This window comes from Ranitomeya variabilis, chromosome 2 (genome assembly GCF_051348905.1).
Source record: "Ranitomeya variabilis isolate aRanVar5 chromosome 2, aRanVar5.hap1, whole genome shotgun sequence".
In the NCBI taxonomy this organism is placed as follows: Eukaryota; Metazoa; Chordata; class Amphibia; order Anura; family Dendrobatidae; genus Ranitomeya; species Ranitomeya variabilis.
This window is the reverse complement of record NC_135233.1, coordinates 298,487,591-298,512,337: the sequence shown is the minus strand read 5'-3', so window position 1 is coordinate 298,512,337 and position 24,747 is coordinate 298,487,591. Positions and strand designations below refer to the sequence as shown.

Below are 24,747 nucleotides of genomic sequence, written 5' to 3'. Positions count from 1 at the left end.
ACTGTCAATACTGACAGCGATATTGATGGGCATCGCAGAGGTAGGGACCACCCCTTTCCGCTCCCATCGGCATAGTGCGATTGCGATCGTGTTGTACCGATGGTTTCCATGGTCACCCCAGGCCGAAAGTGGCTGTGGGGTCACCCGGAGACAGTGGCCTATAGGCTCTTACTCAGAGCAGGAGCTGACACACGTCACCCCTGCCTGCGATGCACTGTTCTAATGCCCAGCACTGCAAAAGCATTGCAAAGTATTAGATCAGTGATCAGGACAGGAAAGTTGATGTTCCATCCTCAAACGATGTAAAAAAAGTTATTAAAAGTTGTAAAAATATTTTTTTTTAAATCACAAAATAAAGAACAAAAAAAAAAAAGATAAAGTATTAATCCAATAAGTACATGCATTTATGTAAAAACAAACAAAAAAAGTACACACATTTGGTACTGCCGCATCCGGAACGACCCGACCTATAAAACTGTCCCACTAGTTAACCCCTTCAGTGAACACCATAAAAAAAAAACAAAAAACCCTATGCTTTATCTTCATACCGCCAAACAAAAAGTGGAATAGAATGCGATCAAAAAGACAAATGTAAATAAAAATGGTATCTCTGAAAAGTTATCTGTGCCACAAAAAACAGTTGCCATACAGCTCTGTCGGCGAAAAAATAAAAAAGTTATATCTCTTAGAATAAAGCGAAGCAAAAATAATTATTTTTTCTATCAAATTAGTTTTTATGTAAAAGCGCCAAAGCATTAAAAAAATTATAGATGTGGTATTGCTGTAATCATACTGACACAAAGAATAAAGCTGCCTTATCAATGTTACCACACTCTGAACGGCATTAAAAAAAGTAATTTCTGAATAGCTGGTTTTTGTTAATTCTGGCTCCCAAAAATCGGAATAGAATGCGATCAAAAAAGTAATGTGCCCAAAAATGGTACCAATAAAAACGTCAACTCTTCCCACTAAATACAAGTCCTCACATGCCTGTCAGCTAAAATATAGAAAAATGATAGATATCCAAATATGGATATGCATAAACAGTTTTTGCAATAAAAAACGTCTTTTAGTGTGTGAAAGCAGCCACACATAAAAACCTGATATAAATTTAGTATCGATGTAATTGCAATGACTCAAAGAATAAAGTTGCCTAATCACTTATACTGCATGAGGAACAGGGTAAAAACTAAAATCAATTCCACCTGCTGTTGTTTTTTTCTTTCTGCCTCCCAAATATCACAGTAAGACTCAGATCACATTTATGAAAAAAGAAACTACTTGAAAAAATTAAATCTACAACGTACTGGTGACTAAACGTACTGTGCACTACAGTGGCAGACTGTCATTTATTCACTCAGCAGCATTCAAAACTGCTTGTTTCTGGAAAACATCCATGGATTCAAAATCGTCACTACACCTGTAGATAAATTCCCAAAGAGGCATAATTTCCAAAATGAGGTCACTTGAGGGTGGGAGTCTGCTCTTCTAGTACTTCAGGGCTCTGTATATGAAGTCAGCAAGCTATTCTAGGAAACTCTGCACTCCAAGAGGCAAATGGCGCTCCCTCTCTCCCGAGTGAAACAAATTTTGTTGCCATTTTTACTCATTTCCCAGTGAGAAAATGTAAAATCTGGAGTGAAAACAAAATATTGGTGTTAAAAAAGGTATTTATTTTTTCTTCACTGCCCAATGGTATAAAACTCTGTGACACACATGTGAGGTCAATATGATCACTGCACCACTAGATAAATTCATTTAGAGGTGTAGATTTTAAAATGGAGTCACTTTTATGGGGGATTCTGCTGTTTTAGCACTTCCAGGGCTCTACAAATATGACATAGCACCCTCAAACCAGTCCAGCAAAATCTGAACTCATATATGGTGCTTCTTCCCTTCTGAGCTTTGCACTGTGCCTCAAAAGTAGTTTTTGACCATATATGGGGTATCCGGGTACTCAGGAGAAATTGCACAAAAAAATTTAAGATCCAGTTTCTCTTGCTATCCTTGTGAATATGAACAAAACTTTGGGCTAAAACAACATTTTTGTGGGGAAAATATATTTTTTTAATTTTCACAGATCAACGTTGTAAAATTCTGTATAGCATCTGTGGGTTCAAGGTGCACACCACACATCTGGATAAATTCCTTGAGGGGTCTAGTTTCCAAAATGGAGTCACTTGTGGGGGGTTTCCACTGTTTAGGCACATCAGGGGCTCTCCAAACGCGACATGGCGTCCGCTAATGATTACAGCAAATTTTGCACTCAAAAAGTCAAATGGCGCTCCTTCCCTTCCAATCCATGCCGTGCGCCCAAACACTAGTTTTCCTCCACATATCGGGTATCGGTGTACTCAGGAGAAATTGCACAACAAATTGTATAATGCATTTTCTCCTGTTACCCTTGTGAAAATAAAAAAAATTGGGGTCTAAAGTAAATTTTTTTGACAAAAAAAAGGGAAAGGTTCATTTCTCCTTCGCCAGATTGGGGGACACAGGACCATGGGTGTTATGCTGCTGTCACTAGGAGGCTGACACTAAGTTGAGACAAAAAAGGTTAGCTCCTCCACTGCAGTATACACCCTTGTGCTGGCTTCCAGAGACCCAGTTCAAGCTTCGTGTCCGTAGGAGGCACACTGGATTTAAACCTTGTTATTCTGGACGAAGGGGGCGACGGATTCTTTCATGTTTCGATCTCCCCCGAACCAACAACAGGCGAGCACGGGAGTTTCACCTCTCCGTATCCTCTCCTGCGACGTGGGAAGCCACTGCCTGAGCTGACCTTTTTGGGCGACGGGCCCCTTTCACGGGCACTGATCTCCCCCCGAGTAACAGACGAGCACTGGTGTGTTACCTCCAGTATCCTCTTCTGCAGCCAGGCCTTTTATTGCCGGACATCTGCTCTGCCCACCAGGTTTCACCCTCGGCTGTACAGAGGCACTATTCCACTGTGGCGTCCGTGCAGCCCCCACTGCATCACCACTGAAAAAGAGCGGATGATGGAAGGAGGCGGACGGTTCCTCTCCACCCCCCTTTCATGGGGATAGTGGATGGAGGCTCCCCCAACCCTGCACCGTCCCAAGTAGCCCGGGCACCTTTATGGGGTAAGTGCAGATGGCGCGCGCCCCTGCCACTGGGTATGGCCTAGGGGTCGTTTTTTTCTATGGTGGCTCACCTTTTCTGGGGGGCTCCTTAGCGGCAGGATCCTTTACAGATCGCCGCGATTCTTTTCCCCGCGGTTCGCGGGTGCGCGCCGGCCGAGGCCAGAAATGTAGTCCCCGGCTTCGGCCCTTTCTAGGCCGCACTCCGGTAGGCTCCGCCCACTCCACGCATCACTCCTACGGCCCCGCCCACTCCACGCATCACTCCTACTGCCCCGCCCACTCTTCTGGCACTTCTCGCTCCCTGCGAGACTACACTTCAGGGTCTCGGCAGCCATCTTCCCCCTGCACGCAGCGCCGGCCGGTCTTTTCTCTCACCCCCACGGAGGATCTTCCTTCTCCACTCAATTGCGTTGCACAGGACCGGGTAAGGAGACGGCTCTATCTGCTTCCCTGCAGCGCTATCCCTCAGCTTCCTCATAGCAGCTCTGTGCATTACATTGGGGTACAACATGTCCCAGTCAAGGGGTAAAAAGGTTACTAAGGTTCATACCACCTTTTTCTCTGCTTGTACCACCTGTCAGGCTCCTCTTCCCAAGCCTCAGAGCTCCCCGTTCTGCCCAAACTGTGATGCCCAATGTGCCCAGGAGCCCTCCGCCGCTACCGACCCCAGTGCTAGCCCCCCTGAGTGGGCCACGTCCCTGTCCCAATCCGTGGCTTCGCTAGCTAAGGCGATTGAATCCCTTCATGACCCCTCTGGGGAGCGGGGCGTTCGTTTCCCTGGGTTGAGACCCCTCTATTACAGGGGAATCGTCAGCCAGCAGGGGCCGTTCTCACCCACAGGAGGTTCGGACATCCACAAAACAGATCTGCACTACCTCTCCCGATCATTCACCACGCCATTCAGCCTCCAATAGCTCCACTTCTCGCTCACCCTCCCCAGGGGCTAGAACCGATCACGACTCTGAGTATGAGTCTGAGGCGTCCATGGACCCGGATTCCCCGGAGTTCCGTTCAACTGTTGACTCCCTCATTGAGGCTGTCAATCATGTGCTAAAGGTTAATGAGGACCCTAATTCAGCTCCGGATCACGCAGTTTCCTTCACTAGAAACAAGTGATCCCATAAGGTGTTCGCCTCCCATCTGGATTTTCTAGAGATAGCTAAGAGGCACAGGGAGCGACCGGATAAACGCTTTACAGGCAAAAAGGCTCTGGAATCTAAATATCCTTTTTCCTCAGAGCTGGTTAAGGATTGGATGGAACCACTGCTGGTGGATCCTCCGGTGTCGCGTTTGGCTACCAAAACGCTGTTATCAGTACCTGACGGGGCATCAATTAAAAGTCCCACAGAGCGCCAGTTGGATTCCCTGGTGCGATCAGTGTATGAAGCCTCATGTTCCTCCCTATCCCCTTCCTTCGCTGCGGCATGGGTCGCCAAAGCTATGGTTTCCTGGGCAGATACTCTGGCACATTCCTTTCAGGACCACGCTTTTCCGGCTGAAGAGGCGGACCTCGCCAAACAAATTGCTATGGCAGCAGATAATGTGATGTACGCATCTTTAGACGCAGCAGACTGTGCGGCAACAGCGGCTTCAAACGCCGTCACCATCAGGAGGGTTATCTGGCTTAGAGAATGGCGGGCGGATTCCTCCTCAAAAAAGTTTCTGATTTCTCTCCCCTTTCAGGGCAGACGCCTATTTGGAGAAAAATTGGACCAACTTATTTCCGATGCTACAGGGGGAAAAAGCAAGTTCCTCCCTCAACACAGACCAAAAGCTGTTTTTCAGCGCCAACAGTATTTTCGTTTTCGCCCCTTTCGAGGTGGCCCTTTCTGGTCCAACTCCACTGCATCGTCTAGATCAGAACGATCTACACGCACAGACAGAGACTCTCGGCCTTCTTACAAACCGAATCAGTCCTGGAGAGGAAGACCTAGACAACCCAGAACCAGAGGTTCTAGACCTGCCAGATTTCCTTCACAATGACTCGGGGAGTATTCCAGTTGACACCATCAAGGTAGGCGGACGCCTGCTTCTTTTTCGTCATGTGTGGCTTTCCGTCATCCCCGACGAATGGGTCAGAGACCTGGTGTCGTCTGGTTACAAAATAGAATTTTCCGTCTCCCCTCCAGCTCGGTTTTTACCCTCTCGTCTCCCAAGTTCAAGAGCTCAGTCACACGCTCTGCATTGCGCCATCGATTCCCTCCGCCAAAACGGGGTCATCGTTCCGGAACACGAGAGATTCAGAGGTTTCTACTCAAACCTCTTCTTCGTACCAAAGAAGGACGGGTCCGTGCGCCCCATCTTGGACTTGAAACTCCTAAACAAGCACGTAAAAGTACGACACTTCCAGATGGAGTCCCTTCGGTTGGTCATTTCCTCATTGGAGCGAGACGAGTTTCTAGCATCAATAGACATCAGAGATGCTTATCTTCACATTCCAATCTTTCCGCCACACCAAAGGTTCCTCCGTTTCGCCATCCAAGAGGACCATTTTCAATTCACGGACTTGCCCTTCGGTCTTGCCACAGCACCCAGGGTATTCACGAAGGTCATGGCGGCTGTCATGGCCATCCTGCACTCGACCGAGGAGTGGTCGTGTTGCCATACCTAGACGACCTTCTGGTCAAAGGTCCATCTTTTCATGCCTGCGAAGCAAGTGTCCGCATTACGTTGGATTCCCTTTCGCACCTAGGCTGGTTAATCAACCTGGACAAATCCTCCCCTGTTCCGGCTCGAAGGATCTCTTTCCTAGGCATGATCCTAGACACGTCCAAGGGGCTGATCTTTCTTCCTCGGTCCAAGGCCCAAGCGCTTCAACAGGGAGCCCGGACGCTTTCTCGCCATAAACATTCTGGAGATCAGTGCTATCAGGTTTGCCCTGAGACATTTTCACCCTCTGCTTGCGGGTCACCCAGTCCGAATACAGTCGGACAACGTCACAGCTGTGGCGTACATAAACCATCAAGGGGGCACTCGCAGCAGGGCAGCGATGCAGGAGGTCACACACATCCTCCTTTGGGCCGAGGACAACCACTCCACCATTTCCGCGGTACACATTCCGGGTGTCGAGAACTGGGCGGCGGACTTTCTCAGCCGTCAGGGTGTCTCCTCGGGAGAGTGGGAGCTCCATCCAGAGGTTTTTCATCAAATCTGCCTTCGCTGGGGGACTCCGGATGTGGATCTGATGGCATCCAGGCTCAACGCCAAAGTCCCCAACTTCAAAGCGCGTTCTCGGGATCCCCGGGCCGTTGGGGTGGATGCTCTGATATTCCCATGGCACCGGTTCCGATTCCCGTACGTGTTCCCTCCACTTCCTCTGTTACCGAAGGTGATCCGAAAAATCAAGATAGAGGGGATTCCTGTGATCCTTATCGCCCCGGATTGGCTGCGTCGCGCATGGTATGCGGAACTAGTGCATCTTGTATCCGACGTTCCCTGGCGGTTGCCAGACCGCCCAGATCTACTGCGCCAAGGACCGATCTACCATCAGAGCTCAGGGGCCCTACGTTTAACGGTGTGGCTGTTGAAACCTGGATCCTAACTCAGGCAGGTTTCTCCCAGCAGGTCATTTCCACCATGATCAGAGCTCGCAAGACGTCTTCCGCTCGCATCTACCACCGCACCTGGAAAGCCTTCTTCTCTTGGTGCAGACTCCGCGGTCGTCCCCCTCTCGTTTTCTCCATTCCCTTCATTCTGGAATTTCTCCAGTCCGGCTTGGATTCCGGCCTGGCCCTCAGTTCCCTCAAGGGCCAGAATTCAGCACGGTCGGTGTTGTTCCAGCATAAGATTGCTACTAACTCGCAAGTCAGGACCTTCATTCAAGGGGTCTCCCACGTGGTTCCCCCCTACAGAATGCCACTAGAGACCTGGGATCTCAACTTGGTCCTGAGCGTCCTTCAGGAACCTCCATTTGAACCTCTGCAAGACGTCCCACTATCTATTCTCTCTTGGAAGGTGGCCTTCCTTGTGGCAATAACGTCTATCAGGCGCGTCTCGGAGTTGGCCGCACTTTCCTGCCGGGCGCCCTTCCTTTCCTTCCACCAGGACAAAGTAGTCTTACGCCCATCTCCCGCTTTTCTCCCTGAGGTGGTGTCATCTTTTCACCTCAATGAAGATATTATTCTTCCCTCCTTTTGTCCACAGCCAAAACATAGGGCCGAAAAGGCCCTTCACACTTTGGATGTGGTACGGGCTCTCAAGAGGTACGTCTCTAGGACTGCCTCTTTCCGTAAATCGGATTCCCTCTTTATCCTCCATGAGGGTCATAGGAAGGGTTCAGCCGCGTCTAAGGCTACGATAGCCAGATGGATCCGATCGGCTATCCAAGAAGCTTATCGAGTCAGGGGCAGGCCCATCCCTGCGGGGGTTAGAGCTCACTCTACTCGGTCAGTTGGTGCTTCCTGGGCCATTCGGCACCAGGCGTCGGCGGAGCAGGTTTGCAAGGCCGCAACATGGTCTAGCCTGCATACTTTCTCAAAGCACTACAACGTCCACACTCATTCTTCCGCAGATGCGGCCCTTGGCAGACGTATTCTGCAGGCGGCCGTTGTGCATTTATAAGTCAGATGGTACACAGAGTTATTTGGTTGTATTGTTACCCACCCAGGGACTGCTTTGGGATGTCCCATGGTCCTGTGTCCCCCAATGTGGCGAAGGAGAAATAGGGATTTTTGTGTACTCACCGTAAAATCCTTTTCTCCGAGCCACTCATTGGGGGACACAGCACCCACCCTGTTAGCCTTACGGCTCGTTACCTTTTTGGTTCTTGACTTTTTCTGACATGTTATACTCTGTTATGTATTATATTGATATTAATATCCTACTGCTTTTGCACTGAACTGGGTCTCTGGAAGCCAGCATAAGGGTGTATACTGCAGGGCAGGAGCTAACCTTTTTTGTCTCAACTTAGTGTCAGCCTCCTAGTGACAGCAGCATAACACCCATGGTCCTGTGTCCCCCAATGAGTGGCTCGGAGAAAAGGATTTTACGGTGAGTACACAAAAATCCCTATTTTCTCGGTCTCCCATGACAGCACTACGGAGAGAGGGGATCCGCCCTTCAGGGACAGGAAACCTACAGATAAAAGGGCGGTACCTCTCCCTCGCATCAGTTGGTTTCCTGTCCCTGACAGGGAACCTCTCTATCGGACGGTACCTGACATGAAGACCGATGGACCGGGACCGGGCGGTCGAGTTCCAGCAGCGAGGAGGCTCCTGCCACGGCTTGTCCGGCTCCCGAAGCCGCCACCGCTGGGACCGAGGGGTCCTTCAGGGTGAGCGAGGGGAGAACGCCGCCAGACTCCATAGGAAAAAGGGGCGCTGATCACCCGGAGCTCCTGTGCCGACCGCTGCACGCTCCGGGTGTACAAAGATGGCCGCCGCTCCGGAAATGCGGCAAGGACTTCCGGGTCATCGCGCGCGCATGCGCAGTAATATCTTCTCCCTGGGAGCGCGCAGGAAACCGGAAGTGCGGCAGACGCTGGGGGATTGGCGCCGGTTACAAAAAGGGAGATTGTGCGCACATGGGGGTCGCACTTTCTCCCTGTAACCATGGAGGACAGCGATCCACAGGAGCTGCAGCCAGGACAGCAGCGCCACACAAAGAGCACCAGGAGTGGATCTAGCAGCCGTTCCACACGGCGCAGCAGATCCGCTGCGAAGACTGATACTCCGTCTCAAGCACCTTCCTTAACAGGCCCAAGTCCCCCTCCAGAACCGGTACCTGCCTCCACATCCAGGTGGTGAGTGATCTTCGTGAATGTACATATTTATAATGGGGCTCCCTCTTCTCCCTTACTAGGGTAAGAAGAGCCTGGAGAAAAAGAAAAATAGGGTCTGCCCTACCTGTGATAAAGCTTTACCAGTAACCTGGGAGAAAAAGCTTTGCAAGTCATGCATCCAGAGCTTACTATGTGAGGAGACCCCCGACTTCGCCTCTGAACTTAAAAATGTAATCAGGTCTGAGGTTCAGAATGCCCTTCTATCCTCCAAAAAAGAGGTGAAGAGGGTGAAGGAGTCGGTACATTCCCACTCGGCCCGATCGTCATCCGAAAATGCTGATTCGGACGATTCAAAATCCCCCCTATCCTCTTCTGAGGAAGAGTCTGGCCGACATTGCTTCCCACTAGAAGAAGTGGATTCCTTAGTGAGAGCAGTTAGGGCTACTATGGGGGTGGAGGAACCCAAACCCGACAAAACGGCCCAAGATGTGATGTTTGGAGGTCTGGGACAAAAAAAGAGAAGGACTTTTCCCCTAAATCCTAATGTCCAAACATTAATTAAAAGAGAATGGGAGAAACCGGATAGAAGAAATTCCTCGGTACCCTCCCTTAAAAGAAAATATCCCTTCGAGGATGAGGCTTCCTCTTTCTGGGATAAGGCACCAAAACTAGATGTTGCAGTGGCCAAAGCCTCGAAAAAATTCGCGCTGCCATTCGAGGACATGGGTACCCTCAAAGACCCGTTAGATAAAAAAGCGGACACTTTCCTCAAGGGAGCATGGGAATCAGCTGGGGGTAGCCTGAGACCTGCAGTTGCAGCTACTTGCACCTCCAGATCCCTTATGGTGTGGATCGACCAGCTGGAAAGTCAGATTAAAGACGGGTTACCCAGAAAACAATTGCTAGATTCGTTCCCTGCAATGAGAGCAGCAGCAGCGTTCCTGGCGGACTCCTCGGCGGACTCTGTACGCCTAACATCTAAGGCCGCTGCTCTTTCCAACGCTGCCAGAAGAACCTTGTGGCTAAAGAGCTGGCCGGGGGATCTACAAACAAAATTAAAATTATGTTCTATCCCATGTGAGGGAAATTTTTTATTTGGAGAAACCCTGGATGACATTCTCCAAAAGGCGGGAGATAAGAAGAAGGGGTTTCCAAATCTGGGTCCGACTCCATTTAAACAGTCTTTTCGGAGCCGCAGATTTTTTCGCCGTAGACCCCCCAGAGAGCAGAATAAGTGGGAAGAAGGAAGGAGAAGGGATAAGGGTTACCTCTTTGGCAACACCTCCCGTGATAAAAAGTTCTCCAAATGACATTTACCCTCCGGTGGGAGGAAGGCTGACATCATTCCTTCCCGCCTGGGAAAAAATTTCCAACAACATCTGGATCTTAAATATCATACGGTATGGTCTAAAAATAGATTTTGTCTCTTTCCCTCCCCGGAATTATGTAACAACAAAAACAAGATCTTCGGCTGCAGAACAAACTGCATTAGAGGAGGAAATTATGTCCCTACTACAAAAATCAGTGATTCGGGAAATATCTCCTCAGGAGATAGGGGAAGGGTTTTTCTCCCCTCTATTTTTAGTACCAAAGCCCGACTGGTCCTTTCGGACAATCATAAATCTAAAAAACCTAAACAGATACGTCGTAAATCACAAATTCAAAATGGAGACGATAAGGTCCACTATAAAGATTCTCTTCCCGAACTGCTACATGGTCGTAATAGATCTAACCGACGCATACTATCATGTGCCCATCCACAATCAATCCCAAAAATTCCTCCGGATGGCAGTCTCCATAAAGGGCCAAATAAGGTTTTTTCAATACAAAGCTCTTCCATTCGGGATTTCAATAGCCCCACGTATATTTACGAAAATAATAGCGGAAATGATGGCCCACGTGAGGGAACAAGATATACTAATAGTCCCTTACCTGGACGACTTTCTTATCGCAAGAAACTCAGCACAAAGTTGCAGAGAAAAGAGAGACCAAGTGATGACCATCCTGACGGACTTGGGATGGCTTATAAACATAAAAAAATCGAAATTGGAACCCTGTCAAGTACAAGAGTTCCTAGGACTGACATTGGACTCTCGGGTCCAAGAATGCCGGCTTCCGGGTCCCAAAAAAGACAACATATTGTCCATGATAGCGCGAACGTTACACAATCCCTCAATGACTCTAAGGAGAGCAATGTCGCTTCTGGGCTCTCTGTCCTCATGCCTACCAGCGATACCCTTTGCGCAATTTCATACAAGAGAGCTTCAGTGGCATATCCTGGAATGGCAATTGTTACTAAAAAACAAATTGGAAAGCCGGCTCACCCTAGATTCATCAGTTATTCATTCCCTTCTCTGGTGGGGAAAAGACCAAAACCTGTCAAAGGGAGTCCCTTGGGTACCAAACATCTCTCGGATAATAACAACCGATGCGAGCCCCAAAGGGTGGGGGGCCCACCTGGGGGACAAAATAGCCCAGGGAAATTGGTCAGATCAAATACTATTGGCATCCTCAAACCAAAAAGAACTTTGGGCGGTATATCATGCTCTTCTTTTTTTCCTAGCCGACATTCAGGGACACCATGTCCGAGTTCTTTCGGACAACAAAGTGACTGTAGCCTATATAAACCACCAGGGGGGAACAAGGTCTCGTTCACTGATGAGTTCTTCAGCCAAAATTATCAAACTGGCGGAAGAAAACTTACTATCCCTCTCGGCACTACACATCCAGGGTTCAAACAACGAAAGGGCAGATTACCTGAGCCGGACTCAGTTAAAACAAGGCGAGTGGTCCCTAAACCAATCCATCTACAATCAGATCACAAAAATGTGGGGGACACCAACAATAGACCTGTTCGCCAATTGCAAAAACAAAAAAGTAGGCAAATTTTGTTCTCTAAGCCCAGAAGGGAATCCCCAGGCTCTGGATGCTTTTCTGATTCCATGGACACACAAACTGACATACGCCTTTCCGCCAACCATTCTGATTCCAGCAGTCATTCGGAAAGTCAGAGAGGACAAAACAAAAATGATCCTGATTGCCCCATTCTGGCCAAAAAGAGCATGGTTTTCCTGGCTAAGGATACTATCGATATCAGACCCGTGGGTTCTACCGGACATGCCAGACCTTCTACATCAAGGTCCAATCTTCCACCCACAGGAGTCGAACCTCCATTTGACAGCCTGGTTTTTGAACGGGGACTATTAAGACAAAGAGGTTTCTCAGATAACTTAGTGGCTACACTCTTAAAAAGTAGAAAGCCCATCACCACTAAAATTTACGGGAAGACATGGAGGAAATTCCTATCTGTCTCCAAGGTAAAGATCCAGGACAGGCCTTCAATTCCTAAAATTCTGGAGTTCCTACAAAAAGGTCTGGAGCAGGGGCTGGCAGTCAGTACCCTGAAGGTACAAATAGCAGCTTTAGGAGCCTTATATAACCAAAACATTGCTGCTAACCCATGGGTAATAAGATTTATTAAGGCGGTTACAAGATCAAAACCCTTAGTTATTCAAAAAACACCCTCATGGGACCTAAATTTAGTCCTTTCAGCATTAACGGGCCCTCCATTTGAACCTATACAGACGATTCCGATAAAAACATTATCACTCAAAACTATTCTCTTAGTTGCTTTAACATCTGCACGCAGGATAAGTGACATTCAAGCCCTTTCCTCTAATCCACCTTTCACTAAGATCTTGGATGATAGAGTCACTCTTAGACCCGACCCAGCCTATTTGCCGAAAATGGCATCAAAATTTCATAGGTCACAAGAAGTATCCCTGCCATCTTTCTGTCCAAACCCAAAAAACGAGAAAGAACTAAACTTCCATAATCTAGACGTTAGAAGATGCCTAGTCCAATACCTAGATTCCACCAGGGAGTATAGGAAGGAAGGCTCTTTGTTTATCTGTTTTCAGGGTCCCAGAAAAGGATTCCGGGCGTCCAAGGGGACCTTAGCCAGATGGATTAAGGAGGCAATAGCCTTGGCATACTCATCTTCGGGGAATATAATCCCGGATGGTATAAAAGCGCATTCCACAAGAGCAGTAGCTACCTCATGGGCTGAGAGGTCAGAGGTATTAATAGAGCAAATCTGTAAGGCGGCCACCTGGTCATCACCATCAACCTTTTTTAGGCACTATAGACTAAATCTAGCCTCTGTATCTGACTTAACCTTCGGACGAAGGGTCCTTGAGGCGGTGGTCCCTCCCTAAGCTTAATCTCTGCAATTCTCTCCGTAGTGCTGTCATGGGAGACCGAGAAAGTCATAGTTACTCACCGTTAACGGTGTTTCTCGGAGCCCATGACAGCACCTGCTTATTCCCTCCCATCACGAGTGCGGTGAGCACTTTTTCTAAAATATAATTTATATAATTTATATGATGTATATACTATAGTTTAGGCACGGGGTTCCTCTTTTAAGGAATGTTATAAATATAATGTTCTCTCTGTTGTAACTAACCTGGAGGTCCTCTGATGCTCTGTAAACCAACTGATGCGAGGGAGAGGTACCGCCCTTTTATCTGTAGGTTTCCTGTCCCTGAAGGGCGGATCCCCTCTCTCCGTAGTGCTGTCATGGGCTCCGAGAAACACCGTTAACGGTGAGTAACTATGACTTTTTCTTTTTTCCTTCCACATTGCTTCAGTTCCTCTGAAGCATCTGAAGGGTTAATAAACTTCTTGAATGTTGTTTTGAGCACTTTGAGGGGTGCAGTTTTTAGAATGTAGGCCCCTCAAAGTCACTTCAAATGTGATGTGGTCCCTAAAAAAAAATGGTTTCGTAAATGTTGTTGTAATAATGAGAAATTACTGGTCAACTTTTAAAAAAAAAATAAAAAAAAAATAAATAGGAATCTTGCAATTTTCGCACTGGCCACATGGGCTTTTTTTAAACACACTTTCTGTTCTTTTAGAAAGAGTTTGCAAAAGTTTACTTATCATCCGAGGTAGAAATACAATGACAGGTAATGCCTCTATACACAGCTGATACCACAGGACCCAATACTCACAATAGGTGATGTCACAGCTGACCCTGCTCCTCTTCACAATGACCTTGCACACACTCATTTGACACTTCAGCATCTGACCATTGTGGCCAATGTATTATCTCCTGAAATAAAAGGAAGTATGAGTCTAGAAAAAGTCACAGTGGCCAGTGTGGAAATTGCGCAGATGGTAATATGTTTACTTTTTTAATACAGATTGTGCTAAAAATCATCCTCAAATTTTTTTTTTTTATGTATTTGTTTTAGAAATAATTATGATTTTTCTTCCTTTGTCTTAAAAACAAAACGTCTTAAAAACAAAATCTATCTACCAAGTCCAGACTCAGAATGTATTTTCTCAATCGGTTTTCAGAACCAATGGTCTGTTATACAAATAAGTAGATAAAAAATAGAAAAAAAAAAGAAATATATCTTCCAAGTATAAAAAGAAAGATCCTGGTTATGACTTCTGAGCCATCGGTGAAATTACTAATCATGAGATGTACTTGCGATTTCACAGCAGGTTGCCAGACAGACACTCACCTGTGATGTCACAGCGTCGTACCTGACTAAAACCCACTTCCCTGATGGTAACTTATGTCACAGCTGCTTATTTACAAAACAAAAAGTAGTTCTGAGGTCACAGCAGCTGACTGGATCCCACTTGTGATGTCATAGCAGCCTATTAGACTGAAACTCCTTTGCGATGTCACTAAATCTTACATGATGGTTGTAATATTACATCACTTAGTCATGGTCAAAAGTGTTGGTACCCTTTAAATTATTCCAGAAGATGAAGTATTTCTCCCAGATAATTATTGCTGTTACACATGTTTTGTTATACACATGTTTATTTCCTTTGTGTGTATTGGAACAACACAAAAAAAAAACAGAAATGAAGGCAAATTGGACATAATTTCACAGAAAAGCCCAAAACTCTGCCTGCCAAAATTGTTGCCACCTTCCCAAAATTGTGGGTAAAACAACTTTGTTTCAAGCATGTGATGCTAGATCAAACTCACCAATGGCAAGTAACAGGTGTGGGCAATATGAAAATTACACCTGAAACCAGGAAAAAAGCAGAAAAATTGACTCAATCTTTGCATTGTGTGTCTGTGTGTGCCACACTAAGTATGGAGAACAGAAAGAGGAGAAGAAAACTGTCTGAGGGCTTGAGAATCAAAATTGTAAAAAAAAATATATATATCAACAATCTCTCAAGATTAAGTCAATTTCTAGAGATTTTCATGTTTCTTTGTCAATGGTGCACAACATAATCAAGAAATTCCAAAGAAATTTAAGCTGTCCTGCAGGCTCAGGGTGCATCAGTGTCAGCGCGAACTGCCCATCGACATTTTAATGAAATGAAATGCTACGGCAGGAGACCCAGGAGAACCCCACTGATGACACAGACATAAAAAGCTAGACTGCAGTTTGCCAAAATGTACGTGATTCAGCCAAAATCCTTCTGGGAAAGCATCTTGTGGACAGATGAGACCAAGATAGAGCTTTTTGATAAAGCACATCATTTTACTGTGTACCGAAAACGGAGTGAGGCCTACAAAGAAAAGAGCACAGTGCCTACAGTCAAATATGGTGGAGGTTCAAAGATGTTTTGGGGTTGTTTTGCTGTCTCTAGCACTGGGTGCCTTAACTATGTGCAAGGCATCAAAAAATCTGAAGATTACCAAAGGATTTTGGGTTGCAATGTAGTGCCCAGTGTCAGAAAGATGGGTTTGCGTCCTAGGTCATGGGTCTTCCAGCAGGACCATGACCCCAACCATACTTCAAGAAGCTCCCAGAAATGGATGTCAACAAAGCGCTGGAGAGTTCTGAAGTGCCAGCAATGGGTCTGGATCTAAACCCCATTGAACACTTGTGGATAGATCTTAAAATTGTGAGAAAGCTCTTTCAAATATGAGAGACCTGGGCAGTTTGCAAAAGAAGAGTGGTCTAGAATTCCAGATGAGAGGTGTAAGAAGTTTGTTGGTGGTTATAGGAAGTGAATGGTTGCACTTATTTATTCCAAAGGGTGTACAGCCAAATATTAAATTGAGGGTGACAACAATGTTGGGGGGTTTGTGTGAAATTATGTCCAATTTGCCTTCGTTTCTGTTTTTTGTGTTGTTCCAATACACACAAAGGAACTAAACATGTGTATAACAAAACATGTGTAATTGCAATAATGATGTCACAGCTTGTCACACCACATTACCAGATGGAAACCCATTTGTGATGTCGCAGCAGCTTACTGAAACCCATGCTTTGTCTCACAGCAGCTTTTCATACAGAAATCCTCTTGCAAGGTCATCCATAGTTTTTACAGTAGTTGATTTCCATCTGCCAATTTAATGACGGCGGTGCGCCAGCTGCTGACCACTTCTTGCTTAGTTCCAAAAAATCCCTCTACAAAATAATCAAACAGTAATAAGTAAATATACGGTAATTAAATGATTAATACCTCTGAAGAGGAGTGTAGATATTATCTTATGGAAGCCATAGTGTCCCCAAAATACCACACACCGTGTCAAGGGTGAGAATAAATCCGGACATTGATACTTTTTTTTTTTTCATCCATTTTGTAACTAAATATATATGGCTCATTTTCTGATGTAGGAAAAATGTGGCATCAAAATAACAACAGATAATTAACATTCCATAGATACGATACTGTAACAGATTGTAACATTTTTACTGTATTTTCTCTTTAAGATAATAGCATATGATATATAATGCGGACCATGTACCTGATAAGTTTTTGGTTTCTTCTGTAGACCAGAACGATGAAGGTTACCCTGGGGATGTGACTGCACCAAAGACCAGCAGCGTCAGCAACGCAAGAAGCATGGTGAACATCTATACAACCACAGAAAGTGAGTTTTTCAGGGATGAAAAACAGGTTGACACAGTCAATATGAAAGTTTTGGTGAAGATAGCCTTGGAACTTTCTTCTAGATTTTTGTATTGTCCCTTTAAAAGCCAGTTGCAGATCATCACAGCACAGTCCTAGCACTCGTCTGTCCGTGTACCTAGGAAACCAAGCGTTCAGTCCGTAATGTTGACTTTGCTTCACAAAAGTACTGTTTGTTCATCCACATCCTTTTTCTGATACAAGTTGTGGAGTCGAGTGTAAAATAGATTTCTTCAAGGTCTTTGTTCTTCTATAGAAAACTGTTGACAGCTTGCGAAGGGGAAGACACTGATGAAAACAGCGTGGAAAAATGTTCTGCATCTGTAAGCACATGTTCTCGTGCTTGCTGAAACTCTTTGCATTTGGATCTGTTTCCCCCGGGTGCAAGTTTTCTCATTTTGCAAAAAGTATCAAAAAATGAAAAGAGTATAGTAATTTGCTATTGGTTACTTTTAGCACTAATCTATTTAGGGTAGACAGCGAAGAGTTAAAAAACATAGATGACAACAGAAGAAATGCACAAAGTGCACCTTAAGATATATTTTACTATATCACAGGGAGTCTGTCAGTAGGATCGCCCTTCCTAAGCCGTCTGTATGGGCATGTAGGGCATAGGAAGCTGAATACAATGATACTTTGATATCTGGAATTCGATGTCTTATTCCAGAGAAATCCATGTTTTTCTTATATCTCTTTCTTATAGGTAAATGAGCTGTTAAGATCTATGGGCTGGACATAGATCTCCTGGAGAATCTGCCTCCAGAGAATATTGTAAATAATAGGGGGAGTTACCAGTGTGAGACATGTAATAACTGACAGTCTGATGTCCTGATCTACATGTCTCATATGTGACCCTGGAGTTTAGCATAAAATCAAGTGAACACCTTTTCCAGGGACTATTTTAGGTGTGAATCCATCCATATAATGGCAAAATCAAGCTATGTTGAGTGGCTTCGAACATAGCATTGTTATAAGTGTTGGAGTAGAAGGGGCCATTATTTAGAGAAATTGTCAACCGTGTGGATTTTGTTTTTATACAATGGTGTTGAGAGTATACCAAGAATGAAAAACAAGCAGCGAATGACAGGTTCGAGTGCCATTTCTGTCCGTAGGGAACCTGAAAAACCAGACTGGGGCAAGAGAGTGCAAAAATTGGATCATTGAGCAGTGGAAAAACTGCTTGCTGAGATGAATCCTGATTTCTATTGCAGCATGCTGATGGGAAGGTCAGAATTTGGATTATGCAGCATGAATCCGATCTCATCAGTTCAGATTGGTGGAGGTGGAGTAATGCTGTGGGGAATGTGTTCTTTGCACACCCTGGCTCATCTGAGATCTCTGGATGAATGGAGATCTGGACTGTTTTGTGGTCAATTATGGCCACACAAGTACACCCCTTCATGGTCATTGTGTAGTTTCAGCAGGATAATGCACCATGTACCAGTTGTATAGTCATAGATTGCTTCCAGGAACATGACTGAGCAATATTCTCTTGCCTCCCTGACAATCACTTTGCCCAAATCTTAATCCTATGCACCCTTTCTGGGACTAGGTACAGTAGAGCTAATCTGTGTGGATAAAATAGCCACAAATTCTATGTGCCGCTGCAGAATCTATGCAGTTCTAATGGCCAAAAGAGGTGTAGCGCACTACTAGATGGGTGTCCCTGACAAAGTGGCCATTTGGTGTAGACTCAAGGGCAGCCGCGGCATAGAGACTTGTCAGTCACCTGGAATAAGGCAGGGAGAAGATGGTCGGCGACCGCAGGTCTCACCCTATAGTCTCCGGCCAACTTTTCAAACTTTTTTTTTTTCTAAAGTACAGCACCATTTCAGAGTAAAACATACCTGACTGCAATCCTGCAGCCATGCTCTGATTCATGCTGCCTGTTGTTCGAGCAGCCTGAATCTAGTAACTGTTTTAAAAAAATCATTCTCGGCAGCACATTGTCCTGTCTAAACAAGACTTGTTCTGCTGATGACAATGATTTTCCACGTGCACAGAGCAATCATGTAAATGGAAGTGCGGTCAGCCTGTCTATTAAACCACTGTTGATAGGCTTGCTTGTAGCCACGGTTGTTTAGTTGCCACTGTCGTCCAGTGTAAATGCAGCCCTACATTGGAGCTTGTAGGAAAGTGGCTTTAGTAAAATTATTGGGTTTCCTTCTCCCACTATAAGGAAAATAATGAGAAAAAGTTCTGACTTCTCTTTTGTACATTGGCTGATATCACTAAAATGATATATATCTCTTGAACAGATGTCACAACTATTTTAAACCTAAAATGGTTGTAAAATAGCTGGACTTAGGCTACTTTCACACATCCGTCCCACGCCGTCACACATAATCCGGCGGCGGGACTGATTGCTGGATCCAGCTCAATTAGTGTAAAAACTGATTGCGCCAGATCAGCTTTTCTTCCGGATCCGGGATTAGAGATGTAATGTAAAAAAATAATAAACAAAAATAAAAAATTGTGATATTCTCACATTCCGGCAGCCCTCCCGCTCCTCGCAATGGTCGCGGTGCTCCCAATCCCAGTAATGCATCGCAGCAATGACCTGTGATGATGTAGCGGTCTCGCTAGACCGCACTTCATCTAGGGTCATTGCCGCTATGCATTACTGGGAACGGGAGCATCGCGAAGAGCAGGAAGGCTGCCGGGGACGCCGGAAGGTGAGAATATCACGATTTTTTATTTTTGTTTATTATTTTTTACATTATATCTTTTTACTATTGATGCTGCATAGGCAGCATCAATAGTAAAAAGAGAGAGAGAGAACAGGACATGCGCAGTTTGGAGGCTGGACATCGTCATGTGGCGCATCCGGTTCCCATAGGCGTCCATTGTCAGAAAATTGGGACAGCACCGAATCCGGCAAAAAACGGATGAAACGTTGGGACATCAGGCACAATCCGATACAACTCTATGAGAAAAAAACGGATCCGGCGGAAAAAAACGGATCCGGCGGGAAAAAAAGGATCCGGTTTTTTTTTTAAATTCGCTGGATTGTGCCTGATGCAAAAAACCTGATGTGTGAAAGTAGACTTATTCTTTAGTAGATGTTATTCTTCGTTAGATGTTTGCAAAACCTGCTCTCTTAACAGTAAAGAAGCTGCTTACAAAAAGCAGGTTTTGCTGCGTTTTTGTTGTCTCTTGTGCATGCTGAGAAAATTTAGTGTCCATCAAAAAATCATGATGCAACTTTCTTAGGGTTTCTACATCAAAAACACAGAAAAATGTGAAACCTGCGTTTTAGCTGCGTTTTTGCACTTAATCATTGCTTCCTGAGGGTGAAAAAACGCTGAAAGAAGTGACATGGTGCAGTTTGCAAAAACGCAGCAGTTTTTCAATTCAGTCAGGAAAAAATAAACCAGCGTGTGTGTGAGATTTCAGAAATCTCATAGCTTTTGCTGGTACTGTAAACACAGCTTAAAATTTGCACACAAAAAAAACACCACAAAATCACAACATGTGAACATAGCATAAAACGAAAAAATGTCCTAAGAATTTTTTTTTTCAGCAAAGCTGCATGTTAGTAGATCTTGTAAAACAAATGTAGTATGGCCGTGTATTAAGACACAATAAGGCCACATCAGTATGAGATGTTGCCAGTTTGATGCGTCCTCTTTGTTTCTCAAGGTTATGTCTATCACTATTATTTCCTTCCTTTGTTTCTCTAAGCATATAACAAGCCGAACACGTTAAGTCACCAACTTCTGGAACCGGACCGTGCCAAGGAGCTGAGCAAATCCACACCAGCCCTGCATTCCGAGGTAAGGGCAAAAGCAGGATGTAACCGTTGTATAGCGTCTATGATGTGGCCGTCATCGCTACAGTTATGATCAGTCCTACAAATTCTCTCAATACTTAATTTTCATTTTTCTCAGTAATGTTTCTTTCTGTTTTTGGTTTCAGACTGAATCTGACACGGCCTCAGAAGTCAGCTTCAACTTTAAAAGACACAGGAAGACCCTTAGCAGTGGCAGTAACTCCTCTGACATGGCCTCAGTATCTTCTGTAAGTACCTTCTAAAGACCGACGCAGCCAGTGTCCATGCAGATGAGAGGTGTACGGATTACCACCACAGCTCCCTAATATTCTGCTTTATTGGGGTATCGGACTTTCATTAGCTTATGCCATCACTATCACTGTTCTCTTTCTTTTTCTTATGTGTCTGATGTATTTTTTTACAGGGTGATGATAATAATTGTCTATATGTAGCGCCAACATATTCCGTAGCACTTTACAATTCATGTATTTCCCATACAAATGAACAGTATCACATAATGGGAGGAAATATCAAGGACCACATCTGTGTAGGGGACATACTCTGCCAATCCATTTTCATTGTCGGGTATCGGGCTGTAGGGTACCGCTGACATGTGATGAGCGTATGATGACCACGTGTTTGGCAATCAGATTCAGAAATGAGACAGTACAGGTAGATATGATCGCTCGGGTTAGTTCACACAGGACTTTTTTGCTGCATATTTTTGCTGCGTTTTTTAATGCTAATTTTCAGCTGCTTTTTACAGTACCAGCAAAGCCTATGAGATTTCAGAAATCTCATGCACACACATTGTTTTTTTGTTTGATCAGTATTTTGTGCTTTGCTGCGTTTTTTTTTTTACATAGAACATGTCACTTCTTTCAGCGTTTTTGCTGCGTTTTTTCACCCAATGACTTGAATGGGTGTTGAAAAAAACGCAGGTATCATTATTTGCTGCGTTTTTGCTGCTGAAAATCCAAGGACATTAGCCTGGAAAAAGAGAAAAAAAAAACGCACCAAATACGCAACAAAAAACGCACCAAAAACGCACCTATAAGCAGCTGAAAATTAGCATTAAAAAACGCAGCAAAAATACGCAGCAAAAAAGTCCTGTGTGAACTTACCCTAAAGGTGCGTTTTTGTTGCGTATTTGGTGTTTTTTGGTGCGTATTTTTTGTGCGTATTTTTTTTTCTCTTTTTCCAGGCTAATGTCCTTGGATTTTCAGCAGCAAATAATGATACCTGCGTTTTTGCTGCGCTTTTGCTGCGTTTTTTTCAACACCCATTCAAGTCAATGGGTGAAAAAACGCAGCAAAAACGCTGAAAGAAGTGACATGCTCTGTCAAAAAAACGCAGCAAAGCACAAAATACTGATCAAACAAAAAACCAATGTGTGCATGAGATTTCTGAAATCTCATAGGCTTTGCTGATACTGTAAAAAGCAGCTGAAAATTAGCATAAAAAAACGCAGCAAAAATACGCAGCAAAAAATTCCTGTGTGAACTTACCCTTACCTCCGGTGGCCGAGATCACTGGGCACTGCAGCCTTTTCATTCTCTGGATTAGTGTGGGTCCCAGAGGTTGCGGAAATAATTCTCTTCAGAACCAATAAAGACATTTTGGATGATTTTTGCTGGATAAATTAAACATGATTCACCTTCTCTTTTTACTTAAAAGGGTTTTCCTTTCTTTAAGTGTTACCATTTGGAAGGAATGCTTATAAACTGAAAAAAAGAAGACCTACTTGCCTCCAGAATCCTGCCTTTGCTCTAGTATTGCCACTTTGTCCGTCTCTGCCAGACCAGCAGAGATGATGTCCTGATTAGTGACGAGCGAACGTGCTGGGATAAGGTGTTACCGGAGCATGCTTGTGTGCTAACCAAGTGTCTTCAGCATGCTTGAGCAATATGTTTCGAGACCCCGAGCCTGCATGTCTCGCGGCTGTTTGACAGCTGCAACACATGCATGGATTGCCTGTTTGTTAAACAATCTCTGAATGCGTTGTAGCTGTTGAACAGCCACGAGACATGTAGCAGCAGGGACTCGAACATATTATTCAAGCCCGCCAAAGACATTGTCACCACCTAAGCTTTCTCAGATAACACCTTATCCGAGCATGTTCTCTCATCACTAGTCCTGACTACTAGTCTGGTAACTATTGGTCAAGATGACATATCTTCTGTTCTGGCAGACATGGTTGGAGCGCCTGTGCTTGAGCGGAGAGCAGTATATCATCTTATTTATTTTTTACAAGCATTGTTTTCCAATGCTAACTATTTAAGTAGACCAGAAAACCCCCTTAATCCTTACATCCAATGCTCAAGAGAATTGTCTGAACCTTTAAATTCTATTATTGTTTTTCTCATTGCTCATAGTTGTGAATTCCACAGTCTTCGTATTTCCAGCAGTAATGCTAGAACACGCTATACTGAATATGGTCTCTGAGTATTCTGGTGGAAAGTGGTGTGTGTTGGTTCTAAAAAATATATATATATATACAATACCGTTCTAAAGTTTAGGGTCACTTAGAAATGTCCTTATTTTTTAAAGAAAACCACAGTTTTTTTCCAATGAAGCGAACATTAAATGATTCAGAAATACACTTTATACATTGTTAATGTGGTAAATGACTATTTTAGCTGCAAACGTCTGGTTTGTAATGCAATATCTTCATAGGTGTATAGAGGCCCATTTCCAACAACCATCACTCCAGTGTTCTTATGGAACTTTGTGTTTGCTAACTATGTAAGAAGGCTACTGGATGGTTAGAATACCCTTGAAAACCCTTGTGCAAGTATGCTAGCACAGCTGAAAACAGTTTGGCTGATTGTGGAGCATTACATTTGTTGGTTCCATTAAACTCTCAAAATGGCCAGAAAAAAGAACTTTCATGTGAAATTCGACAGTCTATTCTTGTTCTTAGAAATGAAGGCTATTCCATGAGAGAAATTGCCAAGAAACTGAAGATTTCCTTCAACGGTGTGTACTACTCCCTTCAGAGGAGAGCACAATCAGGCTCTAACCAGAGTAGAAAGAGAAGTGGGAGGCCCCACTGCACAACTGAGCAACAAGACAAGTACATTAGAGTCTGTAGTTTGAGAAATCGACGCCTCACAGGTCCTCAACTGGCAGCTTCATTAAATAGTACATGCAAAACACCAGTGTCAGTGTCTACAGTGAAGGCGACTCCGGGATGATGGCCTTCAGGGCAGTGTGGCAAAGAAAAAGCCATATCTGAGACTGGCTAATAAAAGGAAAAGATTAATATGGGCAAAAGAACAGAGACAATGGACAGAGAAAGATTGGAAAAAAGTGTTATGGAGAAACAAATCTTTTTTTCGAACCTTGTCAATGTCTGGACTAGATTTTCAATTCATTTGGCAGCTAATTGGATTCATAAAAGTATGAGTTTTTATCGAAAACAAAAAATTGTCTGGGTGACCCTAAACTTTGGAATGGTAGTGTGTGTGTATGTGTATATATATATATATATATATATATATATATATATATATATATATATTTATTTATTTATTTATTTATTTTTTTTTAAGATGTTGGTGAACTTTTTTTTTTTCGTGATTCATGTCCACACTGTAACCAAAAAATTGTGAAACAAGGTAGGCATCTCCAAATGAAATCTTCCAGCTTCATTGCATTTGCAAAAGGTTAAAAATTCCACCTGATGATGATAAAACACTTTATCAAGCGATCCACACTGTAACCTGGACTGTTTGACATGAGGACGCAGTGTGTGTCTACCATTCCCGCTACTGTCTAAACCACGTTTTCTTCTTTTTTTTTTTCCCATAAATATGCCAATTCTTTATGTTGAACTTCTAATAGTTTTTTTTCTATCAAAGATTACAACAAAATATCTTTTTCCCCAGCTAAACGAGCTCAACAAGTCTTACCTATTCTACTTTGTTTTGTGTCATCATAAAGAATTGACACTTCACATTCTGTTCTGTGCACGAGGTCATTAAAAAAGGATTAATGGCTGGGCCCAAAACAGGGCTGTGTGTCACGTAACCAATTTCATGTTCATCGTTCATCATTCATGTTCCTCAACGTAACCATGGTTGAGAAACCTAGATCTATTAATGTGGTTGCCTTATCGAAACAGCCCGTTCTTTGCTTCTGAGAGTTGTGGGGTCTTCTGATCCTGGTAACTTTACATCCTAAATCCTCACCAGGCAAAGCTGCTATTACCAGAAAATGTGGTGGCTGCTCCTAGATTTCCTTGCTATAGG

The 24,747-nt window shown here is 44.3% G+C and overlaps 1 protein-coding gene across 2 annotated transcripts in view; it reads left to right on the top strand.

Annotated features, from left to right (window-relative positions):
• Window positions 1–24,747, top strand: part of LOC143805612 (synaptotagmin-like protein 2) — a 110,511-nt gene that overhangs the window by 72,273 nt on the left and 13,491 nt on the right. For both annotated transcript variants that reach the window (XM_077285133.1, XM_077285132.1), the window contains exons 8-10: window positions 16,586–16,684; window positions 20,407–20,498; window positions 20,641–20,742. In XM_077285133.1, coding sequence (XP_077141248.1) covers window positions 16,586–16,684; window positions 20,407–20,498; window positions 20,641–20,742 — 293 coding nt within the window. The remainder of the gene's footprint in view (window positions 1–16,585; window positions 16,685–20,406; window positions 20,499–20,640; window positions 20,743–24,747) is intronic.